Below are 20071 nucleotides of genomic sequence, written 5' to 3'. Positions count from 1 at the left end.
AACTATATTTAAGGACTAAGATGTTTTCAATCCCTTTGAGCTTGGTTTCAGATACTAGGACACCCCCAGGCCTTTCCCCCAGAGCTGTCACAGGGTCTTTGGGGTCAGTGAGAAACCCAGGACCTTTCACACAGCAATTGGGTCCTTTCCACATTGGCCCTCAAGAGATGTGTGTCCTTCAGTTTTCTGCAGACTAGGAGAGGGAAGAAAGTAGGTCGTTCCAAGATATTTGGTACTTTGGCAGAAAAAAAATAAATCAAAGTTTGCTAAAAAGTGAAAATGTTAAGTTATTTTCTTTTATCTTGCCAGAGTTTGTGTGGATCCAAGACTTTCTACTGAGTTACCAACTCAGCTGCAATATAACTATTTCAACTTCCTGGGAATATTATTTCTGAGTCGCAGTGATATAATGATCTGAATATTTCAATGCTTTCAGTCACCTGGAACATACTATCTTTGCTTCACAGCTGCACTCTCCTCATGATAATATTCCTCATTGCACGGTACACTGTAGGAGATTAAAAGAAATGTTTTCATTCCTGAAAGAAATGTTCAAACACCAGTTCCCTATTCCACAAGGATTCTTTTTTTCCCCTCAGAAAATACGCAAAAGGTAATACATGACTCATTTGTTAAAAGTTCCATGTTTTCTTTGCAAATTCCTAGTGAGGCTTTGGAATTGATGCTGCCCTTCTATGGTTCCCATATTCTCTGAGTCACCAAGGTTTTTAGATGTTGGCAGGAGAGCCTGTTACTACGTCCTCAGAGTTACAACGTGGCCAGGAAGGAACAGGACGCCAGGAGTTGAACTAGGAGTGAGTGTGGCTACCATCCTTAGATCCAGGCATCCATAGCCCCAGCCCTGGGTCCTGGGGCTTGCAAAGCTTCACAAATATGATGTGCAAATAGTGTTCTCCGCAGTATTGTTAAAATGTAGCTGGTGATTCTGTAGGTCTGGGGGTGGGGCTGAGAACTTTCATTTGTAGCAAGTCCCCAGGTGCTGCTGCGGTGGCTCGTTCACAGATATCACACTTAGGAAATGACTGGTTTAGTGACTCCCTCTGTCTCTTCTCCAGACATACCTCCTCCCCTACAGGATGAGTACTTCACGTGATCCAGGGCACCTGCCAATGAGCGTTTGAGGCTCCTTCTAAACCACACTGTGGGTACCCATGACTCCAGAATTCCCTGCCCAGACCACTCTCTGGCCTTTGCACACCTCTCCCCAGCCTGTCCTCCAGATGGCAGATCCCTCCAGCAGTGTGTACATGCTTGGGCCCAAGGGTCGACCAAGGGTCAGCCTTTGAAGGAGGCTTAGCTGCCTGGGCTAAGGATGTGCCCCAGGCAGAGCCTCTTCTGGTACAGACGGAGTCTGGTGAAGCAGGAGAAAAAGTGTGGGCTCTGTTCAGGAGACCTCCTTTTGCCTTCTTGCCCCAGCAGGTAAATGTTGGGGGTGGTCTTATATCTGTTCATGTAAATGACAGGAGAGATCCCATCCTGTTATATGGTCCTTGATTTTAAGACCAGGGCCACTGCTTGGATGGTTCTATTTCATGAGGATCCACTGCATCTAAAGGTCTTCTTAGGGCAAAGGGAGACTGTTTCTTCCTTTCCCTAGAACCTTCCACAACACCTCTCCCAGATGACCGCACAATGGAGGGGACAATGTGGGAGCTTTGAGGGCTCACAGCTTTCAGCTGAACCCCAACTTCCTATGTGAATTTGAGCAAATCAGTCGTTTTGAGCAAGAGGTCATCCTTTGCCCTCAGTTTCTTGATCTTTATAATGGGAATAAGAATGCTACCCCACTCTCTAACACCTCTTCCCCATTTCCACCCAACTTACTTCTATTCCTCCTTCAGCCTTCAGCTCAAATGCCATCTTGATTAGATCAGATGCCTGGAGCTAAGCTAGAAGTAACTTTCAACCTTCCTTCCTTTTATATTTGTGATTTTGTTTTATGTCTGCTAGCCCAGTGGATTCCGAGAGCAGGGATCCGGTCTCCTTAATTCCCTGCTGTGTCTTCTCTATCTGGCCCAGAGCCTGGTACCTAACAGATGCTAAACCTGTGTTTGCCTAATGAGTAAACGAATGTGTGGTTATTGTCACAATTGGAGATAAAATATATGAAGCGACTGGCACATAGTATGTGCTTCATAAATGACACTGATGATTTTTCATTGCCATTGACACTAATCACACATTTTATTTTCTCATACTTGATCCGTGGCGGAGAATAGGGTGAACTTGGGACAACTACAGTTTGAACTGTCCAAGTTAAGAAAAAATGTGGTGTGATAAACTACTGGCCCAAACAACTAGAAGCATGACACCCTTTTTAAAGGATTAAGAAACAAGAGACCCATAATTTAAAACAAAGGATCAAAAGTCCAAAAAAGTGCTATTTATCAATTTTGCTTGCCCCTCACAACTCATACGCCAAAGAGCCAAACTGTGCATCTTTTTGAAAAGCATGTGGTGAAAGTAATTCCCTCCGCAAGTGTTCTTGCTGGCATCACCGACCTCCCCCTTCCCCTTCCCATCGCAGGGATTATTTTACCTATCCCTTTAACATCAGCCAGCCCAAATATCCTCTTGTCAAATATTTCTGGGGCCTGCACTTGAAGAAAGAAACGATTTTCTCAAATCTGTGAACAGGACTTCTTTTTCTTTTTTTCTTTTTTTATGTCAAAATAAACCATCTGCTTGTACAACTGTTTCTAATTACTTCCCTGCCTAGACTCTCCACTTGAGGGGTTTCGTACCAGCGCCCCGCCCAGAGCAGTGCTGCTGCCCAAATCCTAGCAGGCAGCTCATCCACGCCCTTGCAGCTCCGGGGAGAGCCCCGGACCTGCACGCCTGGGTGTCTGTGGGTCCTTCTGCCCGGCCATCTGCTGGTGGCACCTCTCTCCCCCCCCCCCCCCGGAGCCTCCCCGACCCCCGGCCCCGTGTGCGCCACCTTGCAGCAGCGCTGCTGGCCTCCGCAGCCGGGAGACTCAGCATGCGTCCCGCAGGCTTCGGGGGCTTCTTGCTGCTGGCGTCCTCCCTTCTCTTCGCGGGGCTGTCAGCTGTTCCTCAAAGCTTCTCGCCATCTCTGAGGTAAGTCTGGTTTATTTTTCTTTCAGACAGTCCTGCTCTGCTTTGCATGGCAGGACTCAAGCTTCAGGATGGCTGCCCTAAGCCAAGAGCAGTTAGGAAGTTGGACACGGGATAAACTGTTTTCAACCTGTTCCTATTCCTTTCCTTACATCTACACTGTGTATGGCTTTACCCTTGTCCTTTTGCTTTTCCTTTGGAAAAATACAATCATTAAATGAATATATAGTTTCCTCCTATTCCAATACATATCAGGAGGATTATCTGCCATCCTATGTGTACCTGTGTGTTCTCACCGCCTATAGGGCAGTTATTCCATGGGGTCTGTATTACATTCTGCATTACATTTTAAAAGAGAATTTGGGGCACATCACAATAACTAAACTTTTACATTTTAAAAGTATAGTTCATAAGCATAGCTTATTGCAACTTGAAAAAGCGTTAGGCACTATGCTATCATAACATGTAAAGCTCTTTCTATATATTCACCTCTTATTTTTCATAAAATAACTGCCCCTGGCCACCAGCTAGCATTGGGACTTTTAAAAGAGGACTGAAAAGTCAGCCAAGTGTCATATACTGGATTAATTTGTATTTAAATATGCGTGTAAGATTCAGAGGCAAAACGCCAAGAGGCAGGGCCGGATCACCTAATCCACCTGGAAGACGGTCCTGTTCTCAGGTGGGCAGGTCACCACTTGGACATTTTGCGTCGTGGTCATTTCTTAAGGGATGGCCCGTGGGTGGTATCAGCTTGGTCCCCAGAGAAACGTGGGGTCCCAGGCTTCCTATCCATGGGGTTGCACGTCTCCGTTTGGGATCTGGGATCTGGGTGGACCCTGGGAGGCAACGTGGGCTTGACCGTGGCCCCGCTGTGGTTTGTCGCCCCTGCAGAAGCGGCCCGGGCGCCGCGTGCCGGCTCTCCCGGGCCGAGTCGGAGCGCAGGTGCCGGGCGCCCGGGCAGCCCCCAGGGGGCGCTCTGTGCCACGGCCGCGGCCGGTGCGACTGCGGGGTCTGCATCTGTCACGTGAGCGAGCCCGGCGTGTACTTCGGGCCCCTGTGCGAGTGCCACGAGTGGATGTGCGAGACCTACGACGGGAGCACCTGTGCAGGTAAGGGGGCGGCGCTGTCCCCTCCGCGTGGCCCGCCGCGCCCGCCGGGGCGGGGACATACGCGCTCCCGGGGCGAGAGGGGTGGGGACGGCTCCTCCTACAGCCCTGGAAGCTCTCGCCGCCGGGAAGGCCGTCCTTTTGCTCCCCAGTTCTGGAATCATGTCTCGTAACGCTTGTCTCCGCCCTGGGGTCCAAACTTCAGTGGAAATAATACGTGTAAGATTCATTCGCTTAATTATAATAATCTCACTTAGCTTCTACTTTTAGTTCCGTATTACGGACCAAATCTCCCAACTGCCTCGTAAATGGAATTATTTCGCTGGGCTCTGCTACCCTAATCACGAATATTAATCATAATATTTGCAGGCTGTAAGCCTGTATTTATTTTATTTTATTTTAATTGAAGTATAGTTGATTTACAATCTTGTGTTAGTTTCTGGCCTGTATTTTATTTTTACCAAGGAAACACGGGGATATTATTTCCCTAAATTCCAGCGGAGCAGATTGTGTCTTTGAACGTGGATTTGCCCTCTCATACTGAGCATATAGTTCACAAAGAGAAGCACATATCAGAAAACTGTATTGGAAAAACAAGCAGGGCCCTATTTTCTTGGAAGCGATGGCTTTTGTATTGTTTTAGCTGCTCCAATTTTTCGGCTGTGGTGCAACTTGGTATTTTGTAAGGGTGGAGTGAAAATACATTCATTTCCCTTGCACATTTTTAAGGAGTGATTTGGATTCTGATACTGGAAAGGGTCAAGCTATTTCTTCATAGAGAATACCCCTAACCTCTAACCAGTGTCACATAACCGAGCTGTTTACTTAGGGCCAAAGAACCTCAATCAGGTCATTGTGAATGATCCAGACACTCTGTCAGTAAAAGGACTAAACAGTGCCTTCCCACCAGGGTTTGGCAAATACGTAGGAAAAGAAAATCTACTTATTTTACCCACAATGTAGCTGAGAATGAGAGTCCAACACTAACAGAGAGATCACGAATCAGTTTATAGCAAAATGTTTTTTTTTCCCTTGGCATCTGGGCCCAGAAGTGCAGGGGGGATACTTAATATGCAGGCTGTTTGGCCATGAAAAAAATATAGTCGTATGAGTAATTTGGAGGGGCACAGGTGCTTCTGAGTGTTTGTTTAGCCTTGAAGGCTGCGGCTCAATCCTTCAAACATATTGAATGCCACAACTTATTTTAGCTTTGTCAGTCCCAAAAGCTGCAGTGTTATTAAGGGCAGCCCTTTGGAATGAAAGCTAAGTATTGTCTAATATTTCATTCCAAATTCAACTACTACCTGGCTTCTCGGGCTTTGATTGCCTCTGGCAAGGCCTCTTCAATATCATGAGTTCTGAACACATTTTTCGGGCCTTTTGTATCGCCATTTCATTGGAAAAGTAAGAAGCAAGATGCAGTTTTTCAGCCAGTGAGCTAGTTTTGGTTGCCAGATAAAACTACCCTTTTGAGGAAGCTGATCAGGTCCCTTTCTGTAAAACTAATGCTATGGTATGTATACTTTTGTTTACCTCCCATGGGAAATGATTCATTGTTTCCTCCTACCATCTTTGTCACTACATTCCTTCCTCCTCGGTACAAAATGCGGCACTGAGTCATGCACGGTTTTGTTTGCTAGTGTGTGCATTCCTGTAGAAGGTGAAATGAGTCTCTTTATTTAAGGCTGAATGAAATAACTGTGTTCCTTTTCCGTCCTCTTCTGACTGTTTCTCATTGACACCTACTCTCCAGGCCTGGTGCAGAATCTGCCCCTGCGAATGTGCTGGCTACATTTGCAAGGGCAGCGAGGACAGCCTTACACACAGCCTATCTGGCGGTCCTGCCAGCTTGCCTGCCTGTTCTGTGCTTCAAGTTTAGCTACTCAATTCCGTCTTCAAGAAATAATTCCTATATTATAGCCAGCAAGATAGAAATGTAGCAGGTTGTCTTTTATGTTTTATGTGCACCTGGGCCTTTACCTCTATGATAAGTCCCTATAGGTGATTTCCAGAAATAGAGTAGCTTCCAGAGACTTCCCCCACCTCCGTGAAGAGAACAAAATCATGCTCTGGGAGTGTCTCGTAGAGTGGTTAAGACTATGGGCTCTGGGGGAGATTTTCCAGGATTCAAATCCCACACTTAACAGCTGTATCAACTTGGGCAGTTACATAAACTTCCTGAGCCTTGATTTCTTCATCTGTAAAATGGGAATAATAAAGTACCTACCTTATGGGATTGTTGTGAGGTTTAACATATGCAAAAGACTTAGAAAAGTGTTTTGCACGAAGTAAGTGCTCAATACACATTAATATGCTTATATATGTCTATATAACACATTATTTTGTGATGCACAAAAAGTGAGCTGGGATGGATAGATGGATGGATAGAAAGATAGAGAGATTGATAGATACATAACCTGGCTTTGTATTTGTTGGTCATTTGATGCAGTGAAAGCAATTTTGTTTTGTTAATGTAGTCTGTGCCTGTTATTGAGCCAAAGCTCAAAAGGTCAAGCAAGGATAACTATTTTGGCCCAGCCTCAGAGCAGCTGTAGGAGATGCACCATGCCCTTTTAAAGTTAAGTCCATTGGGATCCTTACACTGTGAATCATACGAGACATACTTATTTTAGTTGCGCTGGTTGAGAATGGTGACGTTTACACTATCACAAGTGGTCTGTTTCTCCGAGTCTCCACTGGCTCATGGCACATGAATCTTCCTTGGACTTCTGTAGCATAAAGGTCTGGCCCAGCAATTGTTCCTGTGGGTGTGATTATCTAATGAAGAGTACACTCATTTTGCTTCTCATTTCTTTGAGAACAGTCAAATGTTTGGTTGCATAAAAACAAACTTTCAGTTAGTACTTCAAGGCATCCTGGATAACCCTCTGAATATCTGTGATTACACTTAAATAAAATATAGGTTTCTTAAACATCTTTTTAAATCACTTTTGAAATATATCACTTAAAAGAGTTTCAGTTTTAGGAACTTGGAAGAGCTAATTGAATCCAAGTTAGCAAATACTATGAAGTGCTGTATATTTGCTAGACTCTCTGTTTGCTGTTAAAGGTGCTATAAAAGATGAGGAATATATTACAGCTTCCCACTGAGTGGGAAGGTTCAGAGAAATACCAAATGCCTATAAAGCAATGCAGACTATAAATTTCTACAAATTTCTATGAGGGTTCCATTAAGGTAGGAATTAAATATTGTGGTTAAAAGTTCTCTAGAAAAAGGTAGCATTGGACATAAATCTTTAGGTATAAGGAGGTTTTTAATCCAAGAGGTAGACTTTTGGAATTCTGAGTGAAGAAAAATTCAAGGAATGGTTTAGAGGCAGAAATGCACGTGGGTGTGTTTGGAGAAGAGTGAGGGGTTCTGTGTTTGGCTTCGCTGGATCTTAGGGCTGTGGGGAAAGTGGTAGAAGATATATTGAGAGTTACAGTTGGACATCTGGTAGAGAGCTTTGAACCTGAATGTGAAGCTTGTGCTCAGTTAAGTAGCATATAGGAGCCATGAAGCAGTTTGAACATGGGAGCGATAGATGATTAATGCTTTGATTCATGAAAAGTAATATGGTGTCTGGGGGCCCAGCAGGTTGGGGTAGACACTTGATGGGGAGGAACTCAGGTTAGATGCTATTTAAATTATAGTCCTGGGAGAGAGAATAAGAATAGAATTATGAGGCATTTTAAAGACTTTTGCAAGGTAGAATCAGCATGCTTTGGTACCCAAGGCTGAGTAAGATGGTGTCAGTGACCAGGCATGTGGCAGAACTGAAAAGAACCAGATAACTCCTAATCAATGGTGAAAAGTCCCTATTAAATTGAAAACACTTATTTTTATCTGGAATTGCTGTAAAATGAAGAATTATTCCTAGAAGAATGAGTCTGGACTTTATGGCACTTCTGGGGTTGGATAGGAATCTTGTCTGAATTGTTAACTTGGGTTAACTTGTTTCTGTCAGTCACCCTGAGACAGTCATTTGATTTTTCTGAAACTTAGTTTCTTTTTCTGGAACATCTTTATGGATGTAAAGAAGTTTACATTCTGCATGGTATTATTCAGAAGAATTTTTAATATTTATGTATAACTATATTTAATATAATTTATGCATTTATACATTTATTCAGATTATAAAGAACCTTATAAGCATTGATTTATATATGTAAACACACATGGTATGAAAATAATTAAGATACATGGAAACACACCTAATATGCAAATATTAGTAACTTTTTTCTTGCAGATATTTCTGACTTCTACACTGTTAAATAAATAGTATAAGAATTGTATGTGACTACTCATGAGAACTGGACTTTCTGGCTCTTTATAGTGTTTCCTAGGACTGTTTGACCTGCTTTTTCATCACAGTTGCATTTTTCTTAGATTGTTGAATAATTGTCTCTAAGACTATTTTGTGGAATCACCCTTTGGTTTTTCCTTTTTTTGTGAGCTTCCATTTTCCACCTTCTCTTCCTTCCTTCATACCTTGTCCTGTCCTACTTGCCGGCTCCTTTACCTCTGCCTGGGCCCCCTGGTATTTACCACCCTTTACTTCTTTTCAATATCCCCTCTGCCCCTGCACCGAGCACCAAGCACAGAAGAGCATTCACTGCTCTTTAGCGCCCTCTCCAGTAAACGAGTGTGTTGAACAGACAGACTCCAGTTTTGTTGCCTCTTTGCTTGTGTTTTCATCCTGGTCTTCACATGTCTTGAGGTTTTGGAGAACACATTCAGGAGCCCGCACCACCAGCTTCCCCATGTCGTGCAAGCTTCTTTTCTGAGCTCTAGCCTCTTAGGTTCATCCATTTTGGATAAATGCATCTTGTCTTACCCCAAGGGACACATAAAAATTAAAGATTTTCATTCTCAAAGAAAGTGCCAGACCTGCACATGACTTTCTCTCAACTGTCTGGCTTTATTTGGACTGTACTCTGCAGCTCTACTGTAGACACTGAAATACCTTGGCCTTGGACCAGATCATATGCACACCTTGATAATCCAGAAGAGCGTAGTTATAACATCATAGTGTTGAGATCAAATAGTGTCAGTGTGACAAGTTCAGCAGTTATCTTTTAAGTAAAATTTCACCAGAAAGAGAAGGGAACATATGGGAACAAATTTATTTGTGATACAGATTTTAAATTTGTAGAGCATAAACCACCACCGTAGGGTTCTCAAAGACTTTCAGCATGTTTTGAGACATGATGCTAAAGCTGCCATCCCATGCTTCTTGGTATCAGAACCCACCCCCCCACCCCCCCCCCAAAAAAGCTGCCCAGCTCCCTGGGCCTCAGACACAGATTGTTAAGTCTGATCTGGTGCCTCATGATGCTCAGGGCCTGGAGGTGGAGGACCAGTGCCATAGGAGCAGAGATCCCTGATTTGGTCCTTTGACGAATTCCCTGTCTGAGGAGTTACAAAGTGAGACCAAACATTTTCCTAAGTTCCATATCCTACCTGCCATTGTGTTAGTTTTCTGTCACTGCTATAACATTGCCACTCATCTTTTGACTTCAACAACACAAATGTATTTTCTTACACTTTTGTAGGTCAGAAGTCCGACGTGGGTCTCCCAGGGCTTAAGGTGTTAGCAAGCTCTGTTCCTTTCTGGAGATTCTTGGAGAGAATTCATTTCCTGGTCATTTGACATTAAGAGAATTTAGTTTCATGAGGTTGTAGGACCAAGGTCCCTGTTTCCTTGCTGGCTGTCAACTTAGAGTGTCCCTTATCTCCCAAAAGCCTCTCTTGGGTCCTTGCATACCCATCTGCATCTGAGAACGAACAGCAGGTGTCAGTTCCTTCTCATGATGCCGCCCTCTAAGTGTCTTGCATCGGCACATCCCTCTTTCACCACAGCCTAGAAAAGTGCTTCACTTTTTTTTTTTTTAACATCTTTATTGGAGTATAATTGCTTTACAATGGTGTGTTAGTTTCAGCTGTATAACAAAGTGAATCAGCTATACGTATACATATATCCCCATATCCCCTTCCTCCTTATTCCACCCCTCTAGGTGGTCACAAAGCACCGAGCTGATCTCCCTGTGCTATGCGGCTGCTTCCCACTAGGTAACTATTTTACATTTGGTAGTGTATATATAAGTCCATGCCACTATCTCACTTTGTCCCAGCTTACCATTCCCCCTCCCCATGTTCTCATGTCCATTCTCTACGTCTGAGTCTTTATTCCTGTCCTGCCCCTAGGTTCTTCAGAACCCCCCCTTTTTTTTTTAAGATTCCATATATATGTGTTAGTATACGGTATTTGTTTTTCTCTTTCTACTTACTTCACTCTGTATGACAGACTCTAGGTCCATCCACCTCACTAAAAATAACTCAATTTCGTTTCTTTTTATGGCTGAGTAATATTCCATTGTATATATGTGCCACATCTTCTTTATCCATTCATCTGTCGATGGACACTTAGGTTGCTTCCATGTCCTGGCTATTGTAAATAGAGCTGCAATGAACATTGTGGTACATGACTCTTTTTGAATTATGGTTTTCTCAGGGTATATGCCCAGTAGTGGGATTGCTGGGTCGTATGGTAGTTCTATTTTTGGTTTTTTAAGGAACCTCCATACTGTTCTCCATAGTGGCTGTATGAATTTACATTCCCACCAACAGTGCAAGAGAGATCCCTTTTCTCCACATCCTCTCCAGCATTTATTGTTTGTAGATTTTTGATGATGGCCATTCTGACTGGTGTGAGGGGATATCTCATTGTAGTTTTGATTTGCATTTCTCTAATGATTAGTGATGTTGAGCATCCTTTCATGTGTTTGTTGGCAATCTGTATATCTTCTTTGGAGAAATGTCTATTTAGGTCTTCTGCCCATTTTTGGATTGGGTTGTTTGTTTTTTTGATGTTGAGCTGCATGAGCTGCTTGCATATTTTGGAAATTAATCCTTTGTCAGTTGGTTCATTTGCAAATATTTTCTCCCATTCTGTGGGTTGTCTTTTTGTCTTGTTTATGGTTTCCCTTGCTGTGCAAAAGCTTTTAAGTTTCATTAGGTCCCATTTGTTTATTTTTGTTTTTATTTCCATTTCTCTAGGAGGTGGGTCAAAAAGGATCTTGCTGTGATTTATGTCCTGGAGTGTTCTGCCTATGTTTTCCTCTAAGAGTTTTATAGCGTCTGGCCTTACATTTAGGTCTTTAATCCATTTGGAGTTTATTTTTGTGTATGGTGTTAGGGAGTGTTCTAATTTCATTGTTTTACATGTAGCTGTCCAGTTTTCCCAGCACCACTTATTGAAGAGGCTGTCTTTTCTCCATTGTATATTCTTGCCTCCTTTATCAAAGATAAGGTGACCATATGAGCGTGGGTTTATCTCTGGGCTTTCTATCCTGTTCCATTGATCTATATTTCTGTTTTTGTGCCAGTACCATGCTGTCTTGATGACTGTAGCTTTGTAGTATAGTCCGAATCAGGGAGCCTGATTCCTCCAGCTCTGTTTTTCTTTCTCAAGATTGCTTTGGCTATTCGGGGTCTTTTGTGTTTCCATACAAATTGTGAAATTTTTTGTTCTAGTTCTATGAAAAATGCCATTGGTAGATTGATAGGGATTGCATTGAATCTGTAGATTGCTTTGGGTAGTATAGTCATTTTCAAATGTTGATTCTTCCCATCCAAGAACATGGTATATCTCTCCATCTGTTTGTATCATCTTTAATTTCTGTTATCAGTGTCTTATAGTTTTCTGCATACAGGTCTTTTGTCTCCTTACGTAGGTTTATTCCTAGGTATTTTATTCTTTTTGTTGCAGTGGTAAATGGGAGTGTTTCCTTAATTTCTCTTTCAGATTTTTCATCATCAGTGTATAGGAATGCAAGAGATTTCTGTGCATTAATTTTGTATCCTGCTACTTTAACAAATTCATTGATTATCTCTAGTGGTTTTCTGGTAGCATCTTTAGGATTCTCTATGTATACTATCATGTCATCTGCAAAGAGTGACAGTTTTACTTCTTCTTTTCCAATTTGGACTCCTTTTATTTCTTTTTGTTCTCTGATTGCTGTGGCTAAAACTTCCAAAACTCTGTTGAATAACAGTAGTGAGAGTGGGCAACTTTGTCTTGTTCCTGATCTTAGTGAAAATGCTTTCAGTTTTTCACCATTGAGAACGATGTTGGCTATGGGTTTGTCATATATGGCCTTTATTATGTTGAGGTAAGTTCCCTCTATGCCTACTTTCTGGAGGGTTTTTATCATAAATGGGTGTTGAATTTTGTCAAAAGCTTTTCCTGCATCTACTGAGATGATCATATGGTTTTTCTCTTTCAATTTGTTAATATGGTGTATCACATTGATTTGCATATATTGAAGAATCCTTGCATTCCTGGGATAAACCCCACTTGATCATGGTGTATGATCCTTTTAATGTGCTATTGGATTCTGTTTGCTAGTATTTTGTGGAGGATTTTGGCATCTATGTTCATCAGTGATATTGGCCTGTAGTTTTCGTTTTTTGTGGCATCTTTGTCTGGTTTTGGTATCGGGGTGATGGTGGCCTCATAGAATGAGTTTGGGAGTGTTCCTCCCTCTGCTATATTTTGGAAGATTTTGAGAAGCACAGGTGTTAGCTCTTCTCTAAATGTTTGATAGAATTCGCCTGTGAAGCCATCTGGTCCTGGGCTTTTGTTTGTTGGAAGATTTTTAATCCCAGTCTTAATTTCAGTGCTTGTGATTGGTCTGTTTATATTTTCTCTTTCTTCCTGGTTCAGTCTCTGAAGTTTGTGCGTTTCTAAGAATTTGTCCATTTCTTCCAGGTTGTCCATTTTATTGGCATAGAGTTGCTTGTAGTAATCTCTCATCGTCCTTTGTATTTCTGCAGTGTCAGTTGTTACTTCTCCTTTTTCATTTCTAATTCTATTGATTTGAGTCTTCTCCCTTTTTATTCTTGATGAGTCTGGCTAGTGGTTTATCAATTTTGTTTTTCTTCTCAAAGAACCAGCTTTTAGTTTTATTGATCTTAGCTATTGTTTCCTTTATATCTTCTTCATTTATTTCTGATCTGATCTTTATGATTTCTTTCCTTCTGCTAACTTAGGGGTTTTTTTGTTCTTCTTTCTCTAATTGCTTTAGGTGTAAGGTTAGGTTGTTTATTTGAGATGCTTCTTGTTTCTTGAGGTAGGATTGTATTGCTATAAACTTCCCTCTTAGAACTGCTTTTACTGCATCCCGTAGGTTTTGGGTCATCGTGTTTTCATTGTTATTTGTTTCTAGGTATTTTTTTATTTCCTCTTTGATTTCTTCAGTGATCTCTTGGTTTTTTAGTAGTGTATTGTTTAGCCTCCATGTGATTGTATTTTTAACAGATTTTTTCCTGTAGTTGATATCTAGTCTCACAGTGTTGTGGTTGGAAAAGATACTTGATACGATTTCAATTTTCTTAAATTTACCACGGCTTGATTTGTGACCCAAGGTATGATCTATCCAGGAGAATGTTCCATGAGCACTTGAGAAGAAAGTGTATTCTGTTGTTTTTGGATGAAATGTCCTATAAATATCAATTAAGTCCATCTTGTTTAATGTATCATTTAAAGCTTGTGTTTCCTTATTTATTTTCATTTTGGATGATCTGTCCATTGGTGAAAGTGGGGTGTTAAAGTCCCCTACTATGATTGTGTTACTGTCGATTTTCCCTTTTCTGGCTGCTAGCATTTGCCTTATGTATTGAGGTGCCCCTATGTTGGGTGCAGAAATATTTACAATTGTTATATCTTCTTCTTGGATTCATCCCTTGATCATTATGTACTGTCCTTCTTTGTCTCTTGTAATAGTCTTTATTTTAAAGTCTATTTTGTCTGATATGAGAATTGCTACTCCAGCTTTCTTTTGATTTCCATTTGCGTGGAATATCTTTTTGCATCCCCTCACTTTCAGTCTGTATGTGTCCCTAAGTCTGAAGTTGGTGTCTTGTAGATAGCATATATACGGGTCTTGTTTTTTTATCCATTCAGCCAGTCTATGTTTTGGTTGGAGCATTTAATCCATTTACATTTAAGGTAATTATTGATATGTATTTTCCTATTACCATTTTCTGAATTGTTTTGGGTTTGTTATTTCAGGTCTTTTCCTTCTCTTGTGTTTCCTGCCTAGAGAAGTTCCTTTAGCATTTGTTGTAAAGCTGGTTTGGTGGTGCTGAATTCTCTTAGCTTTTGCTTGTCTGTAAAGGTTTTAATTTCTCTGTCAAATCTGAATGAGATCCTTGCTGGGTAGAGTAATCTTGGTTGTAGGTTTTTCCCTTTCATCACTTTAAATATGTCTGCCACACCCTTCTGGCTTGTAGAGTTTCTGCTGAAAGATCAGCTGTTAACCTTATGGGGATTCCGTTGTATGTTATTTGTTGCTTTTCCCTTGCTGCTGTTAATATTTTTTCTTTGTATTTAATTTTTGCTAGTGTAATTAATATGCATCTTGGTGTGTTTCTCCTTGGATTTATCCTGTATGGAATTCTCTGCTCTTCCTGGACTTGATTGACTATTGCCTTTACCATATTAGGGAAGTTTTCAACTATAATCTCTTCAAATATTTTCTCAGTCCATTTCTTTTGCTCTTCTTCTTCTGGGACCCCTGTAATTCCAATGCTGGTGTGTTTAATGTTGTCCCAGATGTCTCTGAGACTGTCCTCTATTCTTTTCATTCTTTATTCTGCTCTGCAGTAGTTATTTCCACTTTTTATCTTCCAGGTCACTTATCTGTCCTTCTGCCTCAGTTATTCTGCTATTGATTCCTTCTAGAGAATTTTTAGTTTCATTTATTGTGTTGTTCATCATTTGTTCATCATTTATTATGTTGCTCTTTAGTTCTTCTAGGTCCTTGTTAAATGTTTCTTGTATCTTCTCCATTCTATTTCCAAGATTTTGGATCATCTTTACTATCATTACTCTGAATTTTTTTTCAGGTAGACTGCCTATTTCCTCTTCATTTGTTTGGTCTGGTGGGTTTTTACCTTGCTCCTTCATCTGCTGTGTATTTCTCTGAACTTCTCATTTTGCTTAACTTACTGTGTTTGGGGTCTCCTTTTCGCAGGCTGCAGGTTCGTAGTTCCCGTTGTTTTTGGTGTCTGACCCCAGTGAGTAAAGTTGTTTTAGTGGCTTTTGTAGGCTTCCTGGTGGAGGGGGCTGGTATCTGTGTTTTGGTGGATGAGGCTGGATGTTGTCTTTCTGGTGGGCAGGACCACATCCAGTGGTGTGTTTTGGGGGTGTCTGTGAACTTATTATGATTTTAGGCAGCCTCTCTGCTAATGGGTGGGGTTGTGTTCCTGTCTTGCTAGTTGTTTGGCATGGGGTGTCCAGCACTGGAGCTTGCTGGTCGTTGAGTGGAGCTGGGTCTTAGCGTTGAGACGGAGATCTCTGGGTGAGCTCTCACTGATTGATATTACATGGGGCCGGGAGGTCTCTGGTGGACCAATGTCCTGAACTTGGCTCTCCCACCTCAGAGGCTCAGGCCTGACACCTGGCTGGAGCACCAAGACCCTGTCAGCCGCATGGCTCAGAAGAAAAGGGAGAAAAAAAAAAAAGAAAGAAAAATAAATAAATAAAATAAAATAAAGTTATTAAAATAAAAAATAAAAAAATTATTAAAATAAAAAAATTAAAAAGTAATAAAAAAAGAAAGAAGAGAGCAACCAAATTAATAAACAAATCCACCAATGATAACAAGTGCTTAAAAACTATACGAAAAAATTAAAAGGACAGACAGAACCGTTGGAGAAACGTTAAAAGCAAACCTATACAGACGAAATCACACAAAGAAGCATACACATACACACTCACAAAAAGAGAAAATGGAAAAAAATATATAAATATATATATATTTATATATAACAAAAAAAGGAAGAGAGCAACCAAATCGGTAAACAAATCTACCATGATAATAAGCTCTAAATACTAAACTAAGATAAACAGAAAACCAGAAACAAATTAGATGCAGAAAGCAAACCCCAAGTCTACAGTTGCTCCCAAAGCCCACTGCCTCAGTTTTGGGATGATTCATTGTCTATTCAGGTATTTCATAGATTCAGGGTACATCAGGTTAACTGTGGAGATTTAATCCGCCGCTCCTGAGGCTGCACGAGAGATTTCCCTTTCTCTTCTTTGTTCGCACAGCTCCTGGGGTTCAGCTTTGGATTTGGCCTCACCTCTGCATGTACGTCGCCTGAGGGTGTCTGTTCCCTGCCCAGACAGGATGGGGTTAAAGTAAAGTGCTTCACTTTTAAGGAGGCTTGCGATTAGATTGGATCCAACCGGATATCCAGTATAATCTTCCCATCTCAAGATCCATGATCTTCATTGCATTGGCAAAGTCCCTTTGGCCATGTAACATATTTATAGGAACAAGGATGTGAACATCTTTTGGGCCCTTCTTTTTCCTACCATAGCCATCCTTCTATAAAGCCCAAGAGGAAGGCCATGATGTGTGTACATGAGGGAGAGAGGTTCCAAGGCCATTAATACCTGGCTGTTTTTATGCTCCATCCAGGCTATGCAAGTACTGTCTTTTCCATCTTTCAGAGCTTATCTACAGGACCTAATGTTCCTAGATCCAGACTTTTCCACACCAGTGATGCTAAGGAATACCAGGTTTTTGGTCCAGAACATGAAGAGTGACCTAGAACCTCAGCCACTGCTGAGGTTCAGTGCCTGACATTATCACTTGCCAGTTGTGGAGCTATGGGCAAGTTACTCAAATGCTTTTAGTGTCTGTTTCCTTACCTGTGAAATGGGGACAATAATAGTATCAAACGGGGATGATAATCCTGCCAAGCACATACGAGTGATGAGTAGGTCACTCGAGTTATTATGCTTACTTCTGTCAGATGCCCCTGTTCTACCCTATTGTGATACTTGGTCCTAAGATATTTACTCCCAAAAAGTGATTTTCCTTCCATGTCATATCTTCTTCTGGGTCTCAATCTATGTTTCACATTTCCTCCTTTGACTGTCAGTGAGTGTTTGGAACCATCTCACCTCAGACAACAGGCCTGCTCCATAGTGTCAAGTCTGGGTGAGCTTTCAGCCCTGGCCAGCTTGAGGAGACCAAGACTCACTGGGTCATGCTCCAACTCAGTGGACTTCTAGATTTCTGACCCTCATTTCTGTCTTTATCTCAGAAGCTGACTTTTGTGTTCCTGTCCCTGAAAACTTCACCCCAATTTTCACCATCATAATTGACTTGGATGGAAGTTTCCAGAGCCCTCCCCTCAATACTGTGTGATTAGTCCTTGAATCTGGAATTTTCAGTCTTTTTCTTTACTGGAAACCCCAAGATTTCTGCAAATTTGCAAGGCTTACACTCAGTGTGTTTCAGCTTCTGTCTCTTACTTCCACTGAGATGTCTGTATTTCCAGGCTGTTCCTTAATCTCCTCCAAAGTCTTGATCTCAAATAGGTTGATCCCAGAACCCACTCATTCCGCTTACAAAAATGGGAAAAGCAATACAATACAAAACAAAATCAAAATAACTCACTTTCACAGAGTTTTTGAGTGCAGCTGACCCTTGAACGATGCAGGGGTTGGGTTGCTGACTGCCACACAATTGAAAATCTGAATATAACAGTCGGCCCTCCATAGCTGCCGTTCTGTATCTGCAGGTTTAAGCAACCATGGATCCTGGAGTGCTGTACTACATGTTTATTGTAAAACATCCACGTTATAAGTGGACCTGTGCAGTTCAAACCTGTGTAGTTCAAGGGTCAGCTGTATTTAATGAACATTACTAAATGTTCTAGAGACATTGGGGTGGGGTTGTTTAATCACAGGAATGTAAACACCTTAAGACTGAATAGTAATCATTCTAGTTCTTAAAACCCCCAGGTTCCCAGTTGTGTGCCTCAGTCATCCCTCTCCTCTTCAGACTCCTGTTTCTTTCACTACTCATAATTTTTATTTCATTTCCAAATTCTGCTCATTTGGGGCAAGGAGTTTAGCTATTATTTTTATCATCTTGTTTCTTGCTCATCCACGGTCTTTGAAGTCTTGGCCTCTATCCTGAGAGTTGATGTCCTCAGGTATTAACGTTATACATACCTTTACTTTTTTTCACATCTTGCTTTAATGTATGTGTATTTATAAATAACATAAATAATATAAATAACAAAGCCTGAGATGGTTCTCTTTGTACATATGTATTCTGATTGCCCATACAAGCATATATATGTGTGTATGAATATGTATTTGCTACCTTAATTTATATGCACATGTCATATACATGTGAATACATAAGTATGTCTTCAAACATGTTTACATATGTATGTGTTTATATCACGTATATGTGAATATATAAATATGTGCACAATCACATTCACATATGTGTGTTTATGAATGTGTGCGCATCTAAATGTTACACACAGAGACATACATGCATAACCCATCTTCCTGGGGGACTGCTACCTGCGGGGGGGGAGACATTCCATTTTCAAATCTTTGTAATGCTAGTACTCCTGATAGAAAAGGCACCTTGGGATTGTTATCACATGTGTAAACCTGCTACAAATCAGTATCTTATTGGGGAATTCTTTGGGCGACTGCCTCTTCAATACATTTCATGAAGACAGTGAGAAAATATTTGGTTGGCTCCTAATTTGATTGTCTTTTTCACTATTCTGTCAATTAAATGTTATTAGGCTGCTGAAGTCACATTTGAATTACAATTAATACTTGGCAAAGAAGTTCTCTTTTTCTAACACTAAAACTTTGTTCAAAGACGGGAAAGATTAAAACAGCTTCCTTTCCTATTTTTTATGAATAATAGTACTACTCTTGTCACTAACATATTTTTATCCTATGTACATTTTATGGAGAGTTTGGAAACTCCTCAAAGCCCCCTGTTACATGCTAAAGCCTTGAGTCTAGGTTTGGATGCAAAAACCACTCAGGATTTTTTTATAGCTGGTGGTCTTAAAAATATAAACCAAATTGTAAATTTTCTATATTCTCAAGGCAATAATATCTTCTTGTATGGTTTTGCATATAACAATAAATTCCACTATTACAGAAATTTTATTCTCTGCTGAGTTCATCTGAATTTTCTAATCATACCTCCACAGGGAGAAAAAAGGAAATAAATAAAATGATGAGATAAACCAGCTTTATATTTCTCTGGATTTAAGATCCTCTAACTTAAGAAGCAGATTGCATTAATGGGAAGACAACTGGATTAGGAGACAGAAGACACAGGGGGAGGTGTTGTGGGAACCAGAAGGGGGCTAACTTGTAGGAGGAATTTGTTTTGCCTTTCCACCTTTCTTCCTGCCTAGATTGCACCTGGAGTTCCAGCAGCCCCCCTTTTTAAAATTGAAGTAGATTTGATTTACAATGTTGTGTTAGTTTCAGGTGTACAGCATGGTGATTTTCAGATATATATATATGTGTGTGTATATATATATATATATATATATATATATATATATATATCCTTTTTTTCCGTTCTTTTCCATTATAGGTTATTATAAGTTATTGAATATAGTTCCCTGTGCTATACAGTAGGTCCTTGTTGTTTATTTTATATGTAGTAGTCTGTATCTGTTAATCCTATACTCCTGTTTTATCGCTCCCCATCCCCTTCCACTTTGATAACCATAAGTTTGTTTTCTATGTCTGTGGGTCTATTTCTGTCTTATAAATAAATTTGTATTATTTTTAGATTCCATGTATAAGTGATGCATAATATTTGTCTGACTTACTTCACTCAGTATGATGATCTCTAGGTCCATCCATGTTGCTGCGAATGGGATTATTTCATTCTTTTTTATGGCTGAGTAATATTCCGTTGTATATATGTACCACATCTTCTGTATCCATTCATCTGTTGATGGACACTTAGGTTGCTTCCACATCTTGGCTTTTGTAACTAGT

General features: G+C 40.8%; 1 protein-coding gene across 2 annotated transcripts in view; it reads left to right on the top strand.

The window, feature by feature from the left end:
* Positions 1-2953: 2953 nt before the first annotated feature.
* The window catches only part of ITGBL1 (integrin subunit beta like 1), a 203357-nt gene continuing 186239 nt past the window's right edge, over positions 2954-20071 (top strand). For both annotated transcript variants that reach the window (XM_061170947.1, XM_061170946.1), the window contains exons 1-2: positions 2954-3099; positions 3991-4208. In XM_061170947.1, coding sequence (XP_061026930.1) covers positions 3002-3099; positions 3991-4208 — 316 coding nt within the window. In that variant the 5' untranslated portion in view covers positions 2954-3001. The remainder of the gene's footprint in view (positions 3100-3990; positions 4209-20071) is intronic.

Source organism: Eubalaena glacialis, chromosome 16 (assembly GCF_028564815.1).
Source record: "Eubalaena glacialis isolate mEubGla1 chromosome 16, mEubGla1.1.hap2.+ XY, whole genome shotgun sequence".
Taxonomy (NCBI): domain Eukaryota; kingdom Metazoa; phylum Chordata; class Mammalia; order Artiodactyla; family Balaenidae; genus Eubalaena; species Eubalaena glacialis.
The sequence above is the reverse complement of the archived record's forward strand: the minus strand, read 5'-3'. Positions and strand labels throughout refer to the sequence as shown.